The 21,325-nt window shown below is 43.0% G+C and overlaps 3 gene segments (V, D, J or C); all 3 read left to right on the top strand.

Annotated features, from left to right (window-relative positions):
• Positions 1–4,155: 4,155 nt before the first annotated feature.
• Positions 4,156–8,662, top strand: LOC119469933. The segment is given in 6 exon segments: positions 4,156–4,268; positions 4,371–4,679; positions 6,211–6,245; positions 7,446–7,590; positions 7,729–7,825; positions 8,539–8,662. Coding segments are annotated over 6 exon segments (756 nt in total).
• Positions 8,663–11,905: 3,243 nt separating this feature from the next.
• LOC119469934 lies at positions 11,906–12,426 on the top strand. The segment is given in 2 exon segments: positions 11,906–12,009; positions 12,113–12,426. Coding segments are annotated over 2 exon segments (360 nt in total).
• A 7,495-nt stretch (positions 12,427–19,921) lies between these two features.
• LOC108298709 lies at positions 19,922–20,474 on the top strand. The segment is given in 2 exon segments: positions 19,922–20,039; positions 20,137–20,474. Coding segments are annotated over 2 exon segments (375 nt in total).
• Positions 20,475–21,325: the final 851 nt, after the last annotated feature.

Below are 21,325 nucleotides of genomic sequence, written 5' to 3'. Positions count from 1 at the left end.
CTTCTATGACGTCACAAGGAATCGCTATCGGATCGTCAGCATGGACGGAGCCAAGGTGACCATCAACAGCACAGTCACACCAAATACGACCTTCCCCAAAACACCACGGAAGTCTGGGCAGGCGGCCGACAGCAGAGCCGACACGGTGTTTGGTTTGGGGTTTTCCTTGGAGCAGCAGCTGGAAAGGTTTGCAGAGAAATTCCAGGAGCTGAAAGAAGCTGCCGAGATGCCCAAAGACAAGGCCCAGGTGAAAACCGAGAGCTGGAGTCATGATTCCCAATGATCTGGGCTTGAAGCCCCATCTTCTGCTCTGTATCAGAAGCATCCAGTATCAAGGGCGGCGATGAAATGGCCTCTCCGCCGCTGCAGCCGACACGCACCGGAAGTCTGAGAAGGACGCGCTGAGATCTCCGTGACGCACAGCGCGGCCACCGAGCAGAAGCGGGAGCTGCAGCCGCAGCCCCTGAGGAAAGCCACGCCTCGCGGACCACGGCGCTGCGGGAGGCGGCGGCCAGCGCGGAGCCGGGGAAGAGGCCGGGACACCCACAGGGAGGAGGAGGAGAACACGCAGCTCAAGAGGAGGACGGAGGGGCTGGAGGCGGAGCTCCGAGAACAGGGGACGGAGCTGAAAGGTCTCCGAAAACAAAGTGAAATCCCGCCTCAGCTCCTGTCAGAGCGCGGCTGCGTCTGAGAAGTTCCAGGCGGCCGAGAGAGAATGAAAACCCGGAAGACAGAGGACGCTCCCTAAAGACAGACACTGAGGCGAGCAAACGCCCACAGCGCCACCTGGAGGTGGAGGCGAACAGCTTCCGGACCTGCTGCACCGGAAGTTGGACGCCCTGCCCGACTTCCGCCCAGGCCTCTCCATCCGCAGCAGATAAATAGGGCTGGCGAGGCCTGGGCCCGCCCGTGAGTCCCACACGTGTGTGCGGACCAGACAGCACTAGGACGTTCTCCTGTGTGTGTTCTTCTGTAAGTGCAGGTGCCGTTTGTCATGTTTCCAAACCAGCTGTGCCATCATCCTCTCACTCCTTTCCAGAAGATAAATCTCCTCTCACTTCTCTGGCTTTGTGAGGGTGTGGACAACTGGAAGATTCTGACTCAGGAATCCAGAACTAGGTCTACGTTAAACATTTAGGCAGTCAGGACAGGGTTGTTTATATCTTTCATAAAGGCTGTTGCAACTATTCAAACTGAAAAGAAGCTGGAGTGCAATGGTGCAGTCTCGGTTGACTGCAATCTCTAACTCCTGGGTTCAGGCAGTTCTCCTGCCTCAGCCTCCCCAGTAGCTCTGATTAATCCAAATATTGATATTCTTTGGAGGAGGGCATCGGGCTCCTTTTATTAAACAGCATTCAGAATATTTGAATGTCCACCAGGCACCTGCCCCATTGGGGCACAGAAACAACAATATTCCTCCCTGTCAACATTGAGAAGCTTTAAAACAACTGTTTTGTGGAGACTTACTGAGAGTTGGAAAACAGGTTTCTGGTGGGTGCATTTTCTGGCCTGGGAATCACCTGCATTCACGATATGGACTCCTGGACCCCAATTTTTATGGCTGCAACAACGGTTCTTGTCTTGGTTTTAATTTCTAAGTAGGTGATTCTGGTCTCGGAACAGCACACAGTGAGGGTGCCTAGCACAATGCCTGGCACAAAGTAGGTGCTTAATAAATTGTTCAATTTACAAAAAAGAATTACTTTTTCTAAAGCCCCAGTCAAAACCAGGGTATTATTACAGGTGTAAAAGTTGGACCAACATTGGAAATACCTTCAATTTAGTTCATGTGCTCTCAAGTATGCTTTTTTATTATAAAGTTGTTCTTGGTTGTAATATCACACAAAATATTAGTAATTTACACTAATGACATAGGTTAAAATATTGTATAAATAATATAGTGACATTTGATTAAAAAAATACATGTTCCACATGTCTTGACAATTTTTTCCTTCTCTGTGAGAAATGTATGCTTATTAAGTTTCAGATGTTACCATTATTTTTTTGATTTCTGGGATTTAATTTCAGTAGGCATACCTGAATGCATTTTATTAATTCATGTAATGATGTTCATAGTTTGAATAGTGTTTAATATTAATTTTACTATTTGCTGAATTTTTAACTATTCTATATTTTTTTGTTTTTATGAGATAAAATTTCCATGTAAGAAAAAATGCATAGATTTGAAATGTGCCACTGGAGAGTTTCTGTCCAATATGAATATCCTTGTTCCCAAAACCTAAGGTAGCCTGAGAAACAAGTCCATCTCCCCAGCACGGGTCTTTCTCTGTGCCTGTGGTCAACACCTACACTGGGGAAATGTTTTGATTTCTGATACTATAGACCTATGTTTTGTTCTGTTTTGAACTTTATATAAATGTAATCAGACGTTATATACCTATTTTGGTAAGGGGCTACTTTGCTACTTTTTAGGTTAATTCATGTTATTCATATATAAAATTCGATCAACATATTGTTATTCAATTAATGGACTGATTCTGATATGAAATTTCAATGTTTTCATGTACATATGGAGAGAGAGGGAGAGAGAAGGAAGGAGAGAGATTTTACATCTGAGTCAGTCCGTTAAGTTAAATAAATGACAATATTTTGATTTATTTTCCTGTTAATGGATTTTAAATTTCTTTCCAGTTTATGAGTATTATAAGCAAAGCTGTTAGAAATGTCTAAGTGTATGTTTTTCTATGTTGTCTCATTTTTATTGAGAAAATATGAAGTATGTATTGCTTTTTTCTAAGAATAAGTTTGATTTTTTTAGTTTTTAAGGTATAATTGAAATATTTTAATAATATATGTGTTTAAGGTGCCCCACTTGATATTTTGATGATGTATTAGTCAGTTCTCACACTGCTATAAAGAAATGCCTGAGGCTGAGTCATCTGAGGGGAAGAAAAAGATGTTTAATTGGCTCCCATTTCTGCAGGCTGTAGAAGTGTAGTGGCTTGTCCTTCTGGGGAGATTCAGGAAAGTTGGATTTGTAGCAGAAGACAAAGGGGAGCAGGCACATCACATGGCCAGAGCAGGAGCCACAGGAAAGGGGGAGGTGTCTACACACTATTGGACAATCAGATCTTGTGAGAACTCACAAACTGTCATGAGAACAACACCAGGATCTGGTTCCAAACCATCCATGAAATAACCACCCCATGGCCCAGTCATCTCCCACCAAGTCCGACCTTCACAATTGAGGATTATGTTGCAACATAGGATTTGGGACAGGACACAGATACAAATCGTATCAGATACACATTGTGAAAGGCTCATCATGGTCAAGGTAATTTGTATATCCATCTTCTCTCAGAGCTACCATTTATTCTGAATGTACGGCATGTGCATATGTCACATGAGGACACCTAAGATCTACCTTTTTAGCAAAAATCACGTTTACAATACAGTATTAAATACAGGAACATTGCTGTACATTAAATCTCCAGAGGTCATTCAACCTGCACAACTAAAATTCTGTGCCGTTTGTCCAACATCACCCTTTTCCCTCTCTTCACAGGTGCTGTTACCCACTATTCTACTCTCTGCTTTAAGAGCATGGACATTTTAGATCCCACATGTAAATGAGATCATGAAGCATTTGCCTTTGTGCATCTGACTTATTCCAGTTAGAATCATGTCCTCCAGGCGCATCAGTGTTGTTGCAAATGTCAGAATTTCCTTCTTTTCAAAGCCAAATGAAATTCAGCTGTATATTTATATTACAACCCATCTGTGCTTTTGCTGGTGATTTTTCACCTGTAACGTGGAAATAACATTAATACCACATACCATGTTTTCTCTACATATGTAAAAATAAAAGATGATTGGGGCTAACCTTAAATATATACAGTTTATGCAGATCTATTGTACCACAATACAACTGTTTTAGAACAGAAATTACAAAATTATAACTTTCATAGTTTTTAAGGTTTTATCATAGAACAAACTTACAATAAGAAATCACAATTTCCAAATGCCATCAATATCACAAATCTCCCGCAGGACACTGTCCTGTGCTCTGAGCCCCACTCTCTCCTCACGCCTCTCACCACAGATCTTGCTATATAGCAGGAGACATGCAAATAGAGCCCTTCCTCTGCTGATGAAAACCAGCCCAGCCCTGACCCTGAAGCTCTGGGAGAGGAGCCCAGTCCTGGGATTTTCAGGTGTTTGCATTTGGTGATCACAACTGAACACAGAGACTGAACTCACCATGGAGCTTGTGCTGAGCTTGGTTTTACCTGTTGTTGTTTTGAAAGGTAATTCATGGAGAAATAGCAAAATGAGAGTGAATGGACATTACTGAGATAAACAGTAAATATGTGTAACAGTTTCTGACAAGGGTGTCTTTTTGTTTGCAGGTGTCCAGTGTGAGGTGCGGCTGGTGGAGTCTGGGGGAGGCTTGGTTCAGCCTGGGGGGTCTCTGAGACTCTCCTGCGCAGCTTCTGGATTCAACTTCAGTAGCTATAGCATGCACTGGGTTCGTCAGGCTCCAGGGAAGTGACTGGAGTGGGTCTCAACTATTGGTACTGCTGGTAGCACATACTGTGCAGACTCCGTGAAGGGCCGATTCACCATCTCCAGAGATAACGCCAAGAACTCACTGTTTCTGCAAATGAACAGCCTGAGAGCCGAGGACATGGCCGTGTATTACTGTAAGAGTGACACAGTGAGGGAAAGTCAGTGTGAGCCCAGACTCAAATCTTCTGCAGGAACACTGTAGCGAAATCAGCCGCAGGGGGCGCTCAGGAGCCACTGGTCAGAGTCGACCCCAGAGGCAGGTGCAGATGGAGGCTGATTTCCTGTTGGGATGTGGGTCTTTATCTTCTTCTGATAGTTTCTCTAGTGAAACTTTCTAAGTTTAGAATTCTGTGTTTACTATTATCATCTCTTCATATTTTATTTTTTTTGAATTATACTTTAAGTACTGGGGGACATGTGCAGACCATGTGGGTTTGTTACTTAGGTATACACATGCTATGGTGGCTTGCTGCATCTGTCACCTTGTCATCTAACTTAGGTATTTTTCTTAATGCTATCCCTCTAGACATAAATTTAAAAAGATCATTTTAATATGAGGACCTATTCTCACATGCAGAAAATGCAGATGTTGCTTACAGAGATGAAAAGTCCTCAACCGTGGTCACCAGCATCAGAGTCCTGAGGAAACTCAGTGGTGCCTGGTGAGTCTTCTCCAATTGGACCCAGGACAGAAACCTCAGGGAGATTCTGGTACTAGAACAGTCCTTAAGCAGTTAGATCACAGCCAACAGAGAGGCTGGGCCAGGGTCAGTGTCATGTAGAACCTCACAAGTTTCACGTCTGACTCTTCTCCTGACACTAAATCCAATCAGCATCAGCAGTGATCTGGGGCTTCTTTTGATTCTATTTCATTTTCTTTCTTTGCAGTGTTTCTTTTTGCCTTTATATTTGCTTTTCCTGCTTCCTGAAGAAGAAACAGATGGTCTCTGTGGTCTACATTCCAGGGCTCAAGGCATTTTCTTTGAGCACAGGTGGGGCTCAGGTTTTGGCTCCTGCAGCCACATGGGAGAGGCTGATGGGACTTAATTCTCTCCCCATTTGCTCAGGAACCTGCACTGTGTGGTGTGTAGACTCATCTGGGAAAGCAATTGGCCATTAATAGTGAAGGGATAAATTTACTTGAACAAAATGGGATGTGGATGTGGAATTAACCCTGTTCTATGCAAACTGTCAGAGTCATCTATTTCAGAAGTAGTGTTAGAAAGAGCTTGTGAAATGTATCAGAATCAAAATGGAGCCACTTGTGTTAAAATCCTAATGAATGAAGCTGTGGAAGGCCATGACAGAGGGTCTAACACACATAGTCCTGAGAGCAAGAACTGTCAAAAGTAGACTCTGCACAGCCACAACCTTGCACAGAGGCCACCACAGCCTTCAAACAATTACTTCTCCAAGTGTATCTGCCCAGCAACTGCCTGTTCAAACTCACAGCAATGTCAACCCTGTGACTGATCCTTCCTGCCCAGGATAATTGCCTCAAAACAGCCGCTGTAACCCTCCCCATTTTTCCTTAATACTTTAATTGCCTTTACCAGCCTGAATGCACCCACACACATTTCAATTGCAATACACATCCTGGAGTAAATGTCATGTTTTAGAGTCTCTTTGTGTCTGTTATTGGGGGTTGACAAGATACAGATTGACACGCCACATTTCGGTGATACATAGAGGATGACAGTTTTTGGAGATGGCTAGTAATATCCAGTGTCCATGCCTCAGCATGGCAGCTGAATAGATATGCCTGACATTTGTCTATCCCATATGACAGAACCACAGCATGGAATAAACAGCTAAGACTAGACTGTATAGTTGAAAGGAGAGACCTAGGGGGAAGCAGGGGAGAGGAGAGGTCCCTGTGGTTATTAGAAGCCCAGTAGGGCTGTGTGAAAGCACCGTGTCTCTGCAGCTTCATAGTGAAAGGCTCACACAGACCCAGAATCACATGAGATTACCCCTGTTGAGTAAAGTTAAATAAAAACAACCACAGGAGGCCCATGGCAATCACACATATCATCAATCCTTTCTACAAAATAATTCCTCAGTGCTTGCAAACCCTGAGCTCAATTTGGAGAGCTGGAAGGAATCCATGCAGCCGTATTGCCCCAGATTAGGAGCAAACTCTGTACTCCCTTCCCACCACCCATTCCTTTAGCCAAATTGCTGCAGCCTGATACCACCTTGAGACCAGAGACACTTCTGGAGGGTCCCCTTCTTTTGGGCCAGTAGTCATTCCTTTTCCACACTCAGCCTCTGTTTCCATTCCATCAAACGCATAGAAGTGGCTGATGCCACAATATTGTCTGCACAAAGCCTCGACCCAAGATCACCTTTGACTCTGGTGTTTCCCAGCAGGAAACCAACCCCTGAAGAGACAAAGACAAGTCACAAATTTAAAGCTGTAATTAAAGCTCTCCCGTCAAAGACCCCAAGATTCGATGGCTTTACTGCTGAATTATCACAAACATTTAAAGAAGAAACAATACATACACTGCTCAAAATATTCAAAAAAATAGAGAGGGAGGGAATACTTTCAAACTTGCCGTATGGGACCAGTACTACCCTGATATGAAAACCAGACAAGGAAGTAAAAAAAAAACCTACAGGCCAATATCTTTGATGAATGTAGATGCAAAAATCCACAAGAAAATCTTAGCAAACCCAATTCAACAACACATTAAAAATCATTCATTGTTACCAAGTACAGTTTATCCCAGTGAAGCAAGGATGGTCCAGCGTATGCAAATCAATCAGTGTGACACATCACATCAACAGAAAGAAGGAGAAAAGACATAAGATCAAGCCTCACCTTGTCCTCCTCACTCAAATCTGCCATCAGTGCTTTGTTCCTCTTGGCCAGTCCTGCTGTACTTGATCTTCTGTGATTCCTGTCCCAGATCCTGAAATACTGGGCTCCTGTGCACCTGCAGCCTTTCTTCTCTTTGGACATGGAGATCCTGTATCCTCAGAGAAGAGTGATGCCTCATTGTCGCTCCCATAGCCCATGCAAACAATTCCTCCAAGACAGTTGTGTGTTTTCCTGTAAGGAATTGAAAGGGGATGTGGGGATCTGGTGTGTGTGTGTGTGTGTGTGTGTGTGTGTGTGTGTGTTTACAGTGGTACAAAAAGAGTCCTCAGACCTGCTAAGATGTGGTGACCTAGGTTATGCTGTCATTCAAGGCTACCAAGGGACCTCCATGAAGAGAAATCCAGAAAAGGATAAGAATATGAACAAAGAAGCAAAACCTGGGGAGCAGCAGGTAGGGGATCAGCAGGGGTGACTCAACCGGGCAGGGAAAACACCACGTTCCACAGAGGGTGAGAACCCTGGGCTTAGCAAAGAGGAGAACTCATTCAGCATTTCCCCCAATCCTCACACCCCAAGAACCATCTTGTGCAAGGAAAGTTCACAATGGAGAATCTCCAGCTTCAGCTGGGACTCCAAAATGTGCAGTGGGACTTTAGACTATACGTCCTGGAAACAAGGTGTTTCCTTGGTTCCTATCCCTTTTCCTCCCTCTCTGTCCCGCAAACCTGCTTGTTTCTGTCACCTGCCTTCCTGCCCCGGGGGTGGGAATGGATGCATTGACACTCAGCAGAAGGATGCTCTTTCAGAGGAGGAATGGGTTTGTGTCATCTGACACCTGAGCAGGACACTCAAACCTGGGAAGAGGCTCTGAGACAGAGGTTCACCATGGATCCTGCTCGTTACATGTGCAGGGTTCCTGGCACACACGCACTTCTCCTCAAACTCGGTTTACACCCAGCAACAGTGCTCCCCAGTGTTGCTGCTGATCCATCCCATCCACTCAAGCACCTATCCAGGGGCCTGTCACACCCAATGCATACCCTAGGTGGAAAAGGTGTATCCAGAAGCCTTGCAGGAGACCTTCACTGAGGCCCCAGGCCGCTTCACCCCAGCCCCAGATTGCACCAGCTGCACCTGTGAGTGGGTGAAGTCTCACTTAACTGGCCTGGTTTCTCCCTCAGTCCTGGGACTGGGGACCCCCTAACCTGTTGCCGCTGCTACCAAGAAGAGGATCCTCCAGGTCCAGTCCATGGCGAGGAGCTGTGCTCTAGGGGCTTCTCCGAGGAGGGTGTGGTTGTTGGGTGATGCTCTCAAGGCACAGAGATCTCCATATTCACCTCAGTTATTTGCATGTGCATGAAGGATGCTATTTAATAGCCTAATTCCTGACCTAGTATGAGAAAGAGCAAATAGATGACAGGCACATGGACGACACAATTGTAGAAGCTGAGGGTTCAAGCCGTAATCCTGTTAGAAGCCATCTGTCCCCAACAGACCCCTGAACTCCGAGTTGACAGAGGTTCCCCCACTGGGTAACAGGCTCCCCCAGGACACACACCACACTTTGAACCCACATTTGAATGTCTCAGCGGCAACTTGAACCATTTCTAGACCTTAATATGTGAACCCATTATTTTGGAAGTGTGTGTGTTTTTCCCAAAATGGCACTTATTTATAAGAAAGGATCTCTTCCTGACTTCCCACTGCTTACTATTAAGATATATAGCAATGTTTGAAATCCCCATGGTAATAGTGGTTCTCATCACAACATCCAGCTTGATAAATGATCACAATTGGATAAGATATTTATTCACACATCAGCAGTCCTTGTGAAATACTTATTTTAGATTTTTTAATGTAGTCCCAGGCCCTGAGAGGAACCCCTCCCCAGCCTCCTGTGCACCTGCTCTGGGGAGGGAGCCTGCACTGGGTGTGTCCTGAGCGCCCCCTGCAGCCCAGCCCCGACCCTGCAGGAATGTTTCTGTCTGAGCTGGTAAGAGTGTATTCCTACAGTGACTCTAGCCCAGTACAAAGTGGCTGTGCCCTGGCTCAGAATTCCCCTTTAGTGACACCATATGCTTCTCACACAAGATTTCTCTGACTGTCCCCATTCTAAAGCAAAGGGATTCAATTGGGTAGGAATCCTGATAAGAAAAACAATCAGCCAAATTATGTTTAAAGCAGTTTAATTGAGCTATTGATAATTCATGAATTGGACAGCCCCCAGAATCACAGCTGATTCAAAAAAGACTTAATTGCAGCCATGTGGTGGAAGAAGATGTATGGGTTTTTTTTAATGATGTACAAAAATCAGAAGTGATTTGTCTTATTTAAACACAGTTAGCAAACTCAAGAGTGTATGCGTGGTTGAGGTATGTCTGCTGGAATTGGCCAGGACTCAGCCATTGTTACAGGTGCATACTCCTAAGTTAGGTTTTCAATGTTGTCTCCCTATTCAAGTAGGGATTCGGTTTGTCCAGAAGGACTCAAACGTAGAAGCATGAAGTTCTTCTCAGGCCATAGTTAATTAACTTTATCATGCCCTTCAGTATGTGGTTATGGAGAATTTCACATGACAACACGTTTACCTCTTTGGAATTTAAGCAATCCATTAGATGTTTGCAGCTTTTTCTTGTAACAGGTGATATTTCATATGCCTCAGTTTAGCTACCGCCATGTCTTTGTTTCTCTCTACAAGAACTCATTTTCACAAGATTTCCATGTTCATGAAAGGAAAATAAACCTTCGGGACCCCAAAATCACTAAGCCAAAGGGAAAAATCAAGCTAAAATCTGTTTGGAGCAAATCCACCTCTCATTCTTTCCCTAAAATGATAGCTGCTAAGATCTTTAAAAACTGCAGATCTCCTTCAGATTTGACCACAAGGAAAACCCTTATGACCAGGGACAGACAGAGTCACTTCTCTGCTCATGTAAGTCAAATGCATATCTGATTGCTACCTTTGCTGTATTGTTTGACTAAGCCAGGCTAAGGCCTATGCGACTATTTCTGTAAATTGTGCATTCAGTTAAAGGCTAATCAGAAACTCAAAAGAATGAACCATTTGTCTCCTACCTTCCTATAACCTGGAAATTATCTCCCCATTTCGAGTTGTTCTGCTTCTAAACCAAACCAATGTACATCTTACATACATGCATTAATGTCTCATGTCTCCCTAAATTGTATAAACCAAGTCCTGTCAGACACCTTGGGCCACATCATCAGGACTCCCTGAGGCTGTGTCACTGCATTTCCTTAATCCTGGAAAAATGAAGGTCCCAAATCTATTCAGATTAGTCTCAGGTACTCTTTCATTTACAGATTTGTTTTCTAGCTCATAACTTCAAATATCTAAAATATTAAGGAAAATTTGCCAAACAGCACATTCTCTTGTTTATCTGTTATTGTTGTTGTAAAAAGAAATGTATTTCTATAATTCACATATAATTTACCATCTATATACATTACCAAGATGAGTAGCAGATTTATTAGTAAGACCCAAAGTAATACAAATTTCAAATATCAATTAGCAACATAATAGAAAAATCAAATTACACTACATTTGTTTGCTGAAATGCTACCCATTAAATACACACAACAAAAAGATTTAATTCTCAGCATTTCTCTTGAGAAAAATAATCCAAGTAGATAATAGTATATACTATATTATTTCATTCTTATAAATTTTAGAAAATAAAAACTACAGAAATATGAAAATATCAGTAATTTTACAAATAATGGTAGAAGACATGGAGAAAAAACAAAAAATATATATATAATAGAACAAGAGGAATGCTGATGGGAATTGATTCAACACCTTCTTGAAAACAGGTTTTTTTCAAAGTTTACTATTGTACAAGTTAAATATGTAAATTTTATTATCTGTCAAAGCTCATGAAATTTATTACAAGTCACCAACTGAAATTTTATACCAAAAAAGGGATGATAGGAAGAAATGAATAAACATGTTAAATGTCACGTATACCTAAAAATTTATCTGTCTGAAGCCTAGTTGTCTCAGTATTTTTAGAGAAATGCAGCAAAATCACACAGGTTCTTGTGACAAGAAGTGGATTCTGCAAACCACGCTAGGCCTGTTTTGCTCTGTCCTGTGTTGGCTAAGAGAGCAATTGAGGCCAGCTGTGAGGAGCATAGTCCTGGATACTGGGACTCACTCATGGCAGATATGAGCCCCTAGACACATACACAGCCCCTCCATGTGTGGGTTCACTTTTACATCTGTAAATGAAGAAACCACTGACTTCTAAATAACACCATTTATACACATAGGTAAACATAATTAAAAATGCGGTAGTTGTTAAATATTTATAACAGAATGGTTTCACAATAAGACAGCACATTTTCCCAAACACAATCATTGTCATCAAAATCCCCCAGGACACTCTCATCTGCTCTGGGCCCTGCCCTCTCCTCAGGCGTCCAGCCCCAGAGCTTGCTATATAGTAGCAGACATGCAAATAGGGCCCTCCCTCTCCTGATGAAAACCAGCCCAGCCTGGACCCTGCAGCTCTGGAAGAGGAGCCCCAGCCTTGGGATTACCAGGTGTTTCTATTCGGTGATCAGCACCGAACACAGAGGACTCACCATGGAGTTTGGGCTGACCTGGGTTTTTCTTGTTGCTATTTTAAAAGGTGATTCATGGAAAAATAGAGATATTGATTCTGAGTGGACATGAGTGAGAGAAACAGCGGATATGTGTGACAGTTTCTGACCTTGATGTCTCTGTGTTTGCAGGTGTCCAGTGTGAGGTGCAGCTGGTAGAGTCTGGGGGAGGCTTGGTTCGGCATGGGGGGTCCCTGAGACTCTCCTGCGCAGCCTCTGGATTCACCCTCAGTAGCTATGACATGGATTGGGTTCGCCAGGCTCCAGGGAAGGGTCTGGAGTGGGTCTCAGCTATTAGTGCTGGTGGTAGCACATACTATGGAGACTCCGTGAAGGGCAGATTCACCATCTCCAGAGACAATGGCAAGAACTTCTTGTATCTTCAAATGAACAGTCTGAGAGCTGAAGACACGGCTGTCTATTACTGTGCGAAAGAAACACAGTGAGGGGAAGTCAGTGTGAGCCCAGCCACAAACCTCCCTGCAAGAATGCTGGGGGGGAATCAGCTGCAGGGGGCGCTCAAACCCAGAGGCATGTGCACAGGGAGACTGACTTCCTGTCAGGATGTGGGACTTCATCTTCCTCTTATAGTTTCTCTAGTGACCCCTAAGTTCAGAATTCTGTGATTACCAGTGTCATCTCTACGTATTTTTAAAATTATTATTTTAATATGAAAATCTTTTCTCGCATCCACAAAATGCAGAGTGATGCTTACAGACATGAAAAGTCCTCAACCATGGTCACCAGGATCAGAGTCCTGAGGAAGCTCAGGAGTGCCTGGTGAGACTTCTCCATTCAGACTCAGGACGGGAACTGCAGAAAGGTTCCCTGAATAGAATAGTCTTTAGGGATTCTGATTAGAGCAAAGAGAGAACCCCGGCCAGGGTCAGTGTCATGTAGAACCTCACAGGTTTCACGTCTGATCCTTCTCCTGACACTACAGTGTGACAATCGCAATCAGCACTGATCTGATGATGCCTTTGCCTGCCATCTATGTTTTTCCTTTTTCTTTTTAGTTGTTGTTCTTCCTTTTTCATTGGCCTTCTGTGCTCCCTGAAAAATTAAATGTGGCTTCTGTGATCTAAATTCCACAGCTGAAGCTCTTTTCCTAGAGCACAGGTGGGTCTCAGGCTATGGCTCCTGCAGCCACATGGGAGAGACTGATGAGACTTTCATCACTCCCATTGCTCAGGAGCTTCCACTGTGTTGTGTTTAGACTCATCTGGGAATGTATACAGCCCATGGGAACTGCAGGGGATAAGCTTACTTGGTCAACATGAGATGTGGATGTGGAATTGATCCTGTGCTGGGCAAACTGTCATTGAGTCACCTTCTTCAGCAGTAGTGTTATGAAGTGGGTGTCAATGTTGTCAGAATCAAAATGGAGCCACCAGTGAATGAAGCTGGAGAAGGCCATGAGGGAGGGTTCTCACACTCATCCCTGATAACAAGAACTTTCATAAATAGACTGCAAAACCACAACCTTGCACAAAGGCCACAAAAAATATAAATTAATTTCTTCTCCAGGTACATCTGCCCAGCAACTGCCTGTCCAAGCTTACACTGACATCACCCTTGTTGTTCATCCTTCTATCCCAGGATAATTGTCTCAAACTGTTCATGTAACCCTCCTCATTTTTCTTTCAAAGCCCTGGTCTTCATTTCCCTGAATGCATGTTCCCATTGTGATGGCCATCCTCAAATAAATATTATTTTTTTGTCTTTTTTTCTGCCTGTTTTTCAGGTTTGACAAACTACTGATGGACACGCCACTTTTCTGTGAGACATAGAGGATGACAGTTTGAGGGGATGGCAAGGGAAGTTCAATGTCCATGAGACAGGTCATCAGTACGTGCAGGCTGGATGTCGCAGAGAGAGCTGCGGTGACAATCACCATGGAATGTCACCTACTCCAGTTCTGCTCTGATGGAATCAGGCCCACCCAGGTTATCAATGACAATCTTCCTAACCTAGAGTCAGCTGATGACACTTTTAGTAACATTTATAAAGTATATTTGCAACACCATCTAGGTTAGTGTTGGATTGACTAACTGCAAAGTATAGCCTAGCCAAATATACCCTAAAATGTATACCTGCCCAGGGAGAAGGAACTTTAACATGAGATCTATGTTCTTACAATTTTGTAAGGTGTAAAACTGAACATCTTACAATTAGGCTATGATCATTTTGGTAGCAAGGTTTTAAAATGTACATGTATAGCTTGGATGTTCACACTTTTTCAGATGCATGGCTTTCAACTATATTCTCCCTTCTGTAGGTTGGAATTTTTTCCTTGCTTTGCAGGATCTTTCTATTCTGAGGTTGTCCCACTTGTTCAATTCTGCTTTTGTTGTCTGTGTTTTTAATGTAAAACGTAGAAAATCATTTCTATTTTTTTTTCTGGAGAGAAAATTTTACAATTGCAGGCCAACACTTTAACTCATTTAGAATTGATTTTTGTATTAATTCTAACCCAAAATTCTTAATTCTCTCCATGTGTAAATCCAGCTTTTCTAATACCCTCTTTGGGAGAGACTATGACTTAGTCATTATATATTCTTGGTTGTCACCTTGGAAATTAATTTGCCATTAATATATCAGCTTCTTTCTGACCTCTCTACATGTATTTATGCCAATAACATCTTGTTTTTATTACTCAATTTTGTAATTAATTTTGAAATTTAGGAGTAAGATGTCTCCAAGTTTATTGTTGCCTTGTTACAAATATTGGAAAAAAATATTTTAATCTTTCACTAGTAAGTAGGTTAATAGCTATGGTTTTTCATAATGACTTTTATTATTTACAGGTTATTTTCTTGTATAACTACTTCGTAAAGAGTTTTTATCATGAAACTTTGCATTTTAAAATGTAATTTTTTGCGTCTGGTGAGAAGTTAATGGAATTTTTCCTTTTATTCTCTTAATTTGGCATACCAAATTTATTGATTTGAGGACACTGAATTATTGCTGCATCTCAAAGTAAATTTGAATTGGTAATGGTGTGTGATTCTTTTAAAGTCTTGTGGAAGATAGTTGATTATTATTGGGCAGGTGGTATATTTATGAATATTAGGAATATTGGTCTGTAGCTAATTTTACCAAAGATCATGTATATATTTCTGTCTCCTCCATAAGAAAATTTGAGATCTTCCCTCCTTTATGGAGCTGCTTCAGCATTCTGGACACTGAGAGACAGGCAGAGGGTGTGGCAGGCCATAAACTTCAACAGCACCTAACCCTTTGAGGATGGACACGCTAACCCTAACCAGCCAAAGCAGGGACCCACGTGGGGCAGAGCCTCCGTGGGTCACCCTAACCATGTGGCCATTTTGCCAAATACTATCTATATAGTATATGCTATATATCATGTATGTATAATATATATAAGCTGTATCATTTCTACAAAAGTGTCTGTTGGGTATCTATATGTAAATATTGCAAGATAAACCTCAGTGGACATCATAACATTAGTTTGAATAACTGTGTTGAAGGTGATCACTTTCATACAAGGTGTAACAACTGAGACCAGATGTATCTTTCCACCAGAAATAGCTGGAAACCACAGTGAAATGTCTTTTTTAAAAATTGTACTTTAGATTCTGGGGTACATGTGCAGATCATGCAGGATTGTTGCATAGGTACATTCATGGCAAGGTGGTTTGCTGCCTCCATCCCCGCATCACCTATACCTGACATTTCTCCCTACATTATCCCTCCCTCCCACTATGCCTCCCTTAGCCCCCAAAAACAGACCCCAGTGTGTGATGCTGCCCTCTCTGTGTCCACATGTTCGCATTGTTCAACACCCCCATGAGTGAGAACATGTGGTGTTTGATTTTCTGTTCTTGTGTCAGTTTGCTGAGAATGACAGTTTCATCCATGTCCTATAAAGGACAAGAACTCATCATTTTTTATGGCTGCATAGTGTTCCAATGTGTACATGTGCCACATTTTCATCTTCTAGTCTATTGTTGATGGGCATTTGGGTTGGTTCCAGGTCTTTGCTATTGCAAACAGTGCTGCAAAAAACATACATGTGCATGTGTCTTCATAATAGAATGATTTATAATTTTGGGGTATATACCCAGTAATGGGATTTCTGGGTCAAATGGAATTTCTATTTGTAGATCCTTGAGGAATCACCACACTGTCTTCCACAATGGTTGAACTCATTTACACTCCTGCCAACTGTGTAAAAGTGTTCCTATTTCTCCACATCCTATCCTGCATCTGTGGTCTCCAGATTTTTTAAGGATTGCCATTCTAACTGGTGTGAGGTGGTATCTCAATGTGGTTTTCATTTGCATTTTTCTAATGACCAGTGACACTGAGTATTTTTTCATATGTTTGTTGGCTTCATACATGTCTTCTTTTGAAAAGTGTCTGTTTATATCCTTTGCCCACTTTTGGATGGGTTTGTTTGTTTCTTTCACAGTGAAATTTCTTAAACACATTTTAAGCTGTTTGACATCAGGCAACAAAGGCAGTGACCAATGAGAGGAAGAAAATAAACAAAAGCAGCCGTTTGATGAATGCACACTCAGACACTTCCCTAAGGGAGTCTCCAGGCCACAGGGTTGGAGTAGAGCCAGGTAGATTTGTAGTTGAAGAAAGGGAGCTGAAAACCCAGAGAGTCCCAGATATGTGAAGACCAGAGAATAGACAGTGGATGGCAGAACACTGTTCCGAGAGAGAGCCCTGCACATGGCAGGAGGGAGACCCAGGCATCACAGAGTGCAGGTCAGTGAGAGGGAGACCCAGGCTTCGCAGAGTGCAGGTCAGTGAGTGGGAGACCCAGGCTTCACAGAGTGCAGGTCAGTGAGTGGGAGACAGGGCAAGGTGGGCATGAGGACACACCCTACCAGAGGCAGCTCTCTTCAAAATCTGAAACTATCAAAAAATACACAAAATATTTGCCTAAAAGTTATAAAATATACAGGAAGGTACCATAATAAAGCCAATTAAAGGACAGGTGGATTCACTACATTAAAACCTGGAGAACCGTATTCACAAGCACATGATAACATCAAAGAGGGAGGACAAATTAATTCCACCACAGCAATCGGCTTAAGAGAAAAACGTTCAGAATGTGGAGAAGCTTCAAACACAAATATGAATGGAGTTATCTAATTACCCAAGTGGTGGCATGAGGACCCCGAACCTTTCCATCGAAACAATCACATCTGGTTAAAAAACTGAAAATCTCAACCATTAAAAATCAATGGTAATTATTCTAAGAAAATACAGTAAATAAAAATTATTGATTGATAAAATGTGCTGCTGTAGACTGAATTTTTATGTCCCCCACAATGCCTCTGTTGCAATTCTAAGCCCAACATGATGGTGTTAGGAGGTATAAATGTTTCCAAGTACTTATCCAGGTTACTACAAAATTGTTCTTAACCCAAATATCTTTATTGGGATTCTTGCATCAGATAATTATTTTATTTTATGACATTTTGATTTTTTGTAGATGATTATACTCTACCTTTTCTAGGCCTTTCTTGTGGACAATTGCATGAATCTAATCAATGAGTCTCAGTGATTTGAAACTCATTCTTGCAGTGGCTGCCAGAATTAAAGTGCATTTCTGCTGCAGCCATCAGACACTCAGATTCCCGCAGGGACACCTTGGTTTTGTTTCCTGCTTGGCTTTGGGCCTTATCCTTGTGCTAACCTGAGAGATTCTGTCTCTTTCAGCTCACGCAGGTCATCCTAGAGCCACATGGACCTGGCAATTGTCCGCCTGGAAGGGAGGGTTGCACTGAATGCGACATTCTCTGTCCTTCTGGGGAAGCCAAATCCCGGCAGGCATCACAGTCCTGAGTCAGGGTGTGGCCTTCCGGTGTCCCTGTTTCCTCTGCAGGTGACATGCTGATCCATGCGTCTTACTCCCATTCCTGGAAAAAGTGTCTCTTCACTGTTTCCCAGATGTTCCTTCAGCAGCCACTATGTCTTCCCACTGATTTCTGCAGTTTCCTCTTTGCCACCTTTTCCTTTAGAATAAAGCTGTTATTCCTCAGGGAAGATGGGAGGTGGGTCTGGAAACAGCCTTGGTGCATTCCTCTCTCCCCTCCCAGTTCTTACTGCTCTCTCCAGTGCCTCCAGAACAGTGGTTTTGGTGACTTTACCTCCTCTGATAATTTCTCTTGCAATGTAGTGGTGACAGAGAATGCTTCTGGATGCATTTCAGCTGTAGTTGCTATTTTGTTTTCCCAGACAGAACTGTCCCATTTTGTGATCTTTCCCCAGCAGTGAGGAAAAAGACTTCAATAGCAGGAGGAATTCCTCAACTGTATACAGTCGGAGAATTTAAACAATAATTTATCTATCACATTCAAATTCAGACCACCCACGGAACATGTATACTTTAATCTTGTATTAACTTAAATGACATTTGGCAGCCTCAGCCCCAGATAAAATTGTAGTCTGCTCCTGATTTTTTTCCCTCCAAGTCCTCATCTCTCTTCAGATTTCAGATATCTTGTTTGTCCTATAACATCAAAAATATGGTGTATTTAAGAAAATGGGTTAATTTGCAGATCACTAAAGTTGGTAGTTGTTGTAAGAATAGTAATATATTTGTATAGGATGCCTACATCTCCAAGCTGAGTAGCACATTTACATGTAATACTCAGGAACTGGAAAACATACAAATATGAAGAAGATATACAGATAAACAGTAATGACATGCTAATTTGCTGCAGTAATATCCATCAATATAATCAACACACTGTTGATGGTCAACATGGTTGTATCACAAGATGAGTGAGAAGCCACACAGATAAAACACACACTATATAATTTCTGTATAATAAATTTTTGAAAATCAAAACTAAAGTAGTAAATATGAAATATTGATTCAGAATATGGTGAGGGAAGAAAATAATTGGGAAGGAGGAATTGCAGAGGAGCACAAGGAAACTTTTAAGTGTGGTTTGTTTGTTCATTATCTGGATGGTTCTTGTGGATGCACAGGTGAGAACCGGTGGAATTACGTTTCCTTTTGTTTGTTTTTGTCTTTAGACATGCGGTCTTACTCTTTGACCCACACTGGACTGCAGTGGTGGGATCATAGTTCAATGTAGCCTCCAACTTCTGATCTCCAAAAATCCTCCTGCATCTGCCATCTAAGAAGCTGAAACTACAGGTGTGTGCCACTGAGCTCGGCTTGCCTACTTATTGAACAGCACACTTCATGCAATATTTAATGTATAGCAATAATGTCTCAAGAATAGTGTTACAAACAAATGAATGGATAATTTGTTCAGTATGCTTTGATGGAAAAATAGACATTAACATGATGAAAGTCTGACATGTATGAAAGTACAACTGCATAAAACGTGCTTCTCTTTACACTCATTATGTAAACACGATAGCGCATACACATCACACCACACTTTCATTACAGGAAGAAAGTTCTGAAAATGTCACTAGGGGTGACCCACCGTGTGCTGGGCTTGGCTAAGGGAGCAGGCAGGCCCAGTGGTGAGAAGCACAGGCCCAGATACCCGGGCTCACGCTGACCAGCTGTGAGCTCTGGGAACATTGTACCTACCATCTGTGCTTCTGCTGATAATTTTACATCTGTGACATGGGAATAACATTGATACTACACAGCACGATAAGACGATTGGTGCTGAGTTTAAATGTATGCAGTTTTCACAGGTCCATTGCACCTGAATAAAACTATACTTAAATTAAAAATACAAATACCGTTATAGGTTTAAAGAGTGTATCACAGAACAAAGCTTTAATCAGAAACTACATTTTCCAAAATTGTATCAATCTCTCCAAACTTCCTCAGGACACTCTCACCTGCTCGGGGCCCTGCCCTCTCCTCAGGCGTCCCACCCCAGAGCTTGCTATATAGCAGGAGACATGCAAATTGGGCCCTCCCTCTGCTTATGAAAAGCAGCCCAGCCCTGACCCTGCAGCTCTGGGAGAGGAGCCCAGCCCCGGTTTTCACAGGTGTTTCCACTGAGTTTTCAGGACTGAAAAAGGAGACTCGCCATGGAGTTTGGGCTTTGCTGGGTTTTCCTTGTTGCTGTTTTAAAAGGTGATTCATGGAATATGAGTTGAATGTTATGTGAATATGAGTGAGAGAAACTGAATCTGTGTGGCAGTTTCTGACCAGGATGTCTCTTTGTCCGCAGGTGTCCAGTGTGAGGTGCAGCTGGTGGAGTCTGGGGGAGGCTTGGTCCAGCCTGGGGGGTCCCTGAGACTCTCCTGTGCGGCCTCTGGATTCACCTTCAGTAACAGTGACATGAGCTGGGTCCGCCAGGCTCCAGGGAAGGGGCTGCAGTGGGTCTCATCCATTAGTTATAATGGGGGTAGCACATACTACGCAGACTCCGTGAAGGGCCGATTCACCATCTCCAGAGACAACGCCAAGAACTCGCTGTATCTGCAGATGAGCAGCCTGAGAGCCGAGGACACGGCCGTGTATTACTGTGCGAGACACAGTGAGGGGAGGCCCGTGTGAGCCCGGACACAAACCTCCTGCAGGGGCGCGCGGGGCCACCAGGGGGCGCCCGGACGCTGTGCACGGGGCTGTCTCGGGGCAGGTGCAGGTGCTGCTAAGGGCTGGCTTCCTGCCATGGCCTGGGGCTGCTTGTTATCAATTTTCCCCAGGGAACTTCCCAGATTTACAATTCTGTACTAAAATTTGATGTCTCTAAAGGCAAAGCTTTCCTGTCTTTTTTTGTTTCTTTGTTTTTGTAACAGGAGGACACATCTTCACCTTGACAGGAGCCACAGTGTCACTTTGGGGGCACATAATCCTTCTGTGGTCAGCAGGATGAAAGTCCCGAAGAATCTCAGGGGAACTGGGAGTGTTTTCCAATTAGACTTACGACAGAGACCTCCATGGGAATCTCTATTGTAACAGGATTTGAGTTCTAACAGGAGCCACGCGGCAGGCTCACCCAGGGTCAGGGTTCTTTAAACCCGATGGTATCACAGCTGTGTCCCCTCGTCTTGTAAAACTGTGCACATCTGACTCAAACTGGTCCAGTTGACCCTCTTTTGCTAATCCATTTCCTTCTCTGAAGACCTGATTCTTACAGTTTCCTTTCTTCTTCTCTTCCCTAAAAACAGAGAATTGGTTGTCTTTAGTCAAAATCCCAGGGCTCAGGTCTGCAGGACCTGGGTAGGCTGAGGGACTTTCTCACTCCCCATTGCCTGGACATCCCTGCTGTCTTCTGAGCATGGAGGCATTTGGAAAATGAAGTGGACATCAGTCATGAAGGGAATAGTACTAGTTTTCTCCAATGGGATGTTGATGCAGGACTGATCTTGTGCTTCTCACACTGTCACAGAGTTTGGACTCTCCCATCTGACTTT

The sequence above is a fragment of the Cebus imitator genome, unplaced genomic scaffold (genome assembly GCF_001604975.1).
Source record: "Cebus imitator isolate Cc_AM_T3 unplaced genomic scaffold, Cebus_imitator-1.0 Scaffold1051, whole genome shotgun sequence".
NCBI lineage: Eukaryota > Metazoa > Chordata > Mammalia > Primates > Cebidae > Cebus > Cebus imitator.
The sequence above is the reverse complement of the archived record's forward strand: the minus strand, read 5'-3'. Positions and strand labels throughout refer to the sequence as shown.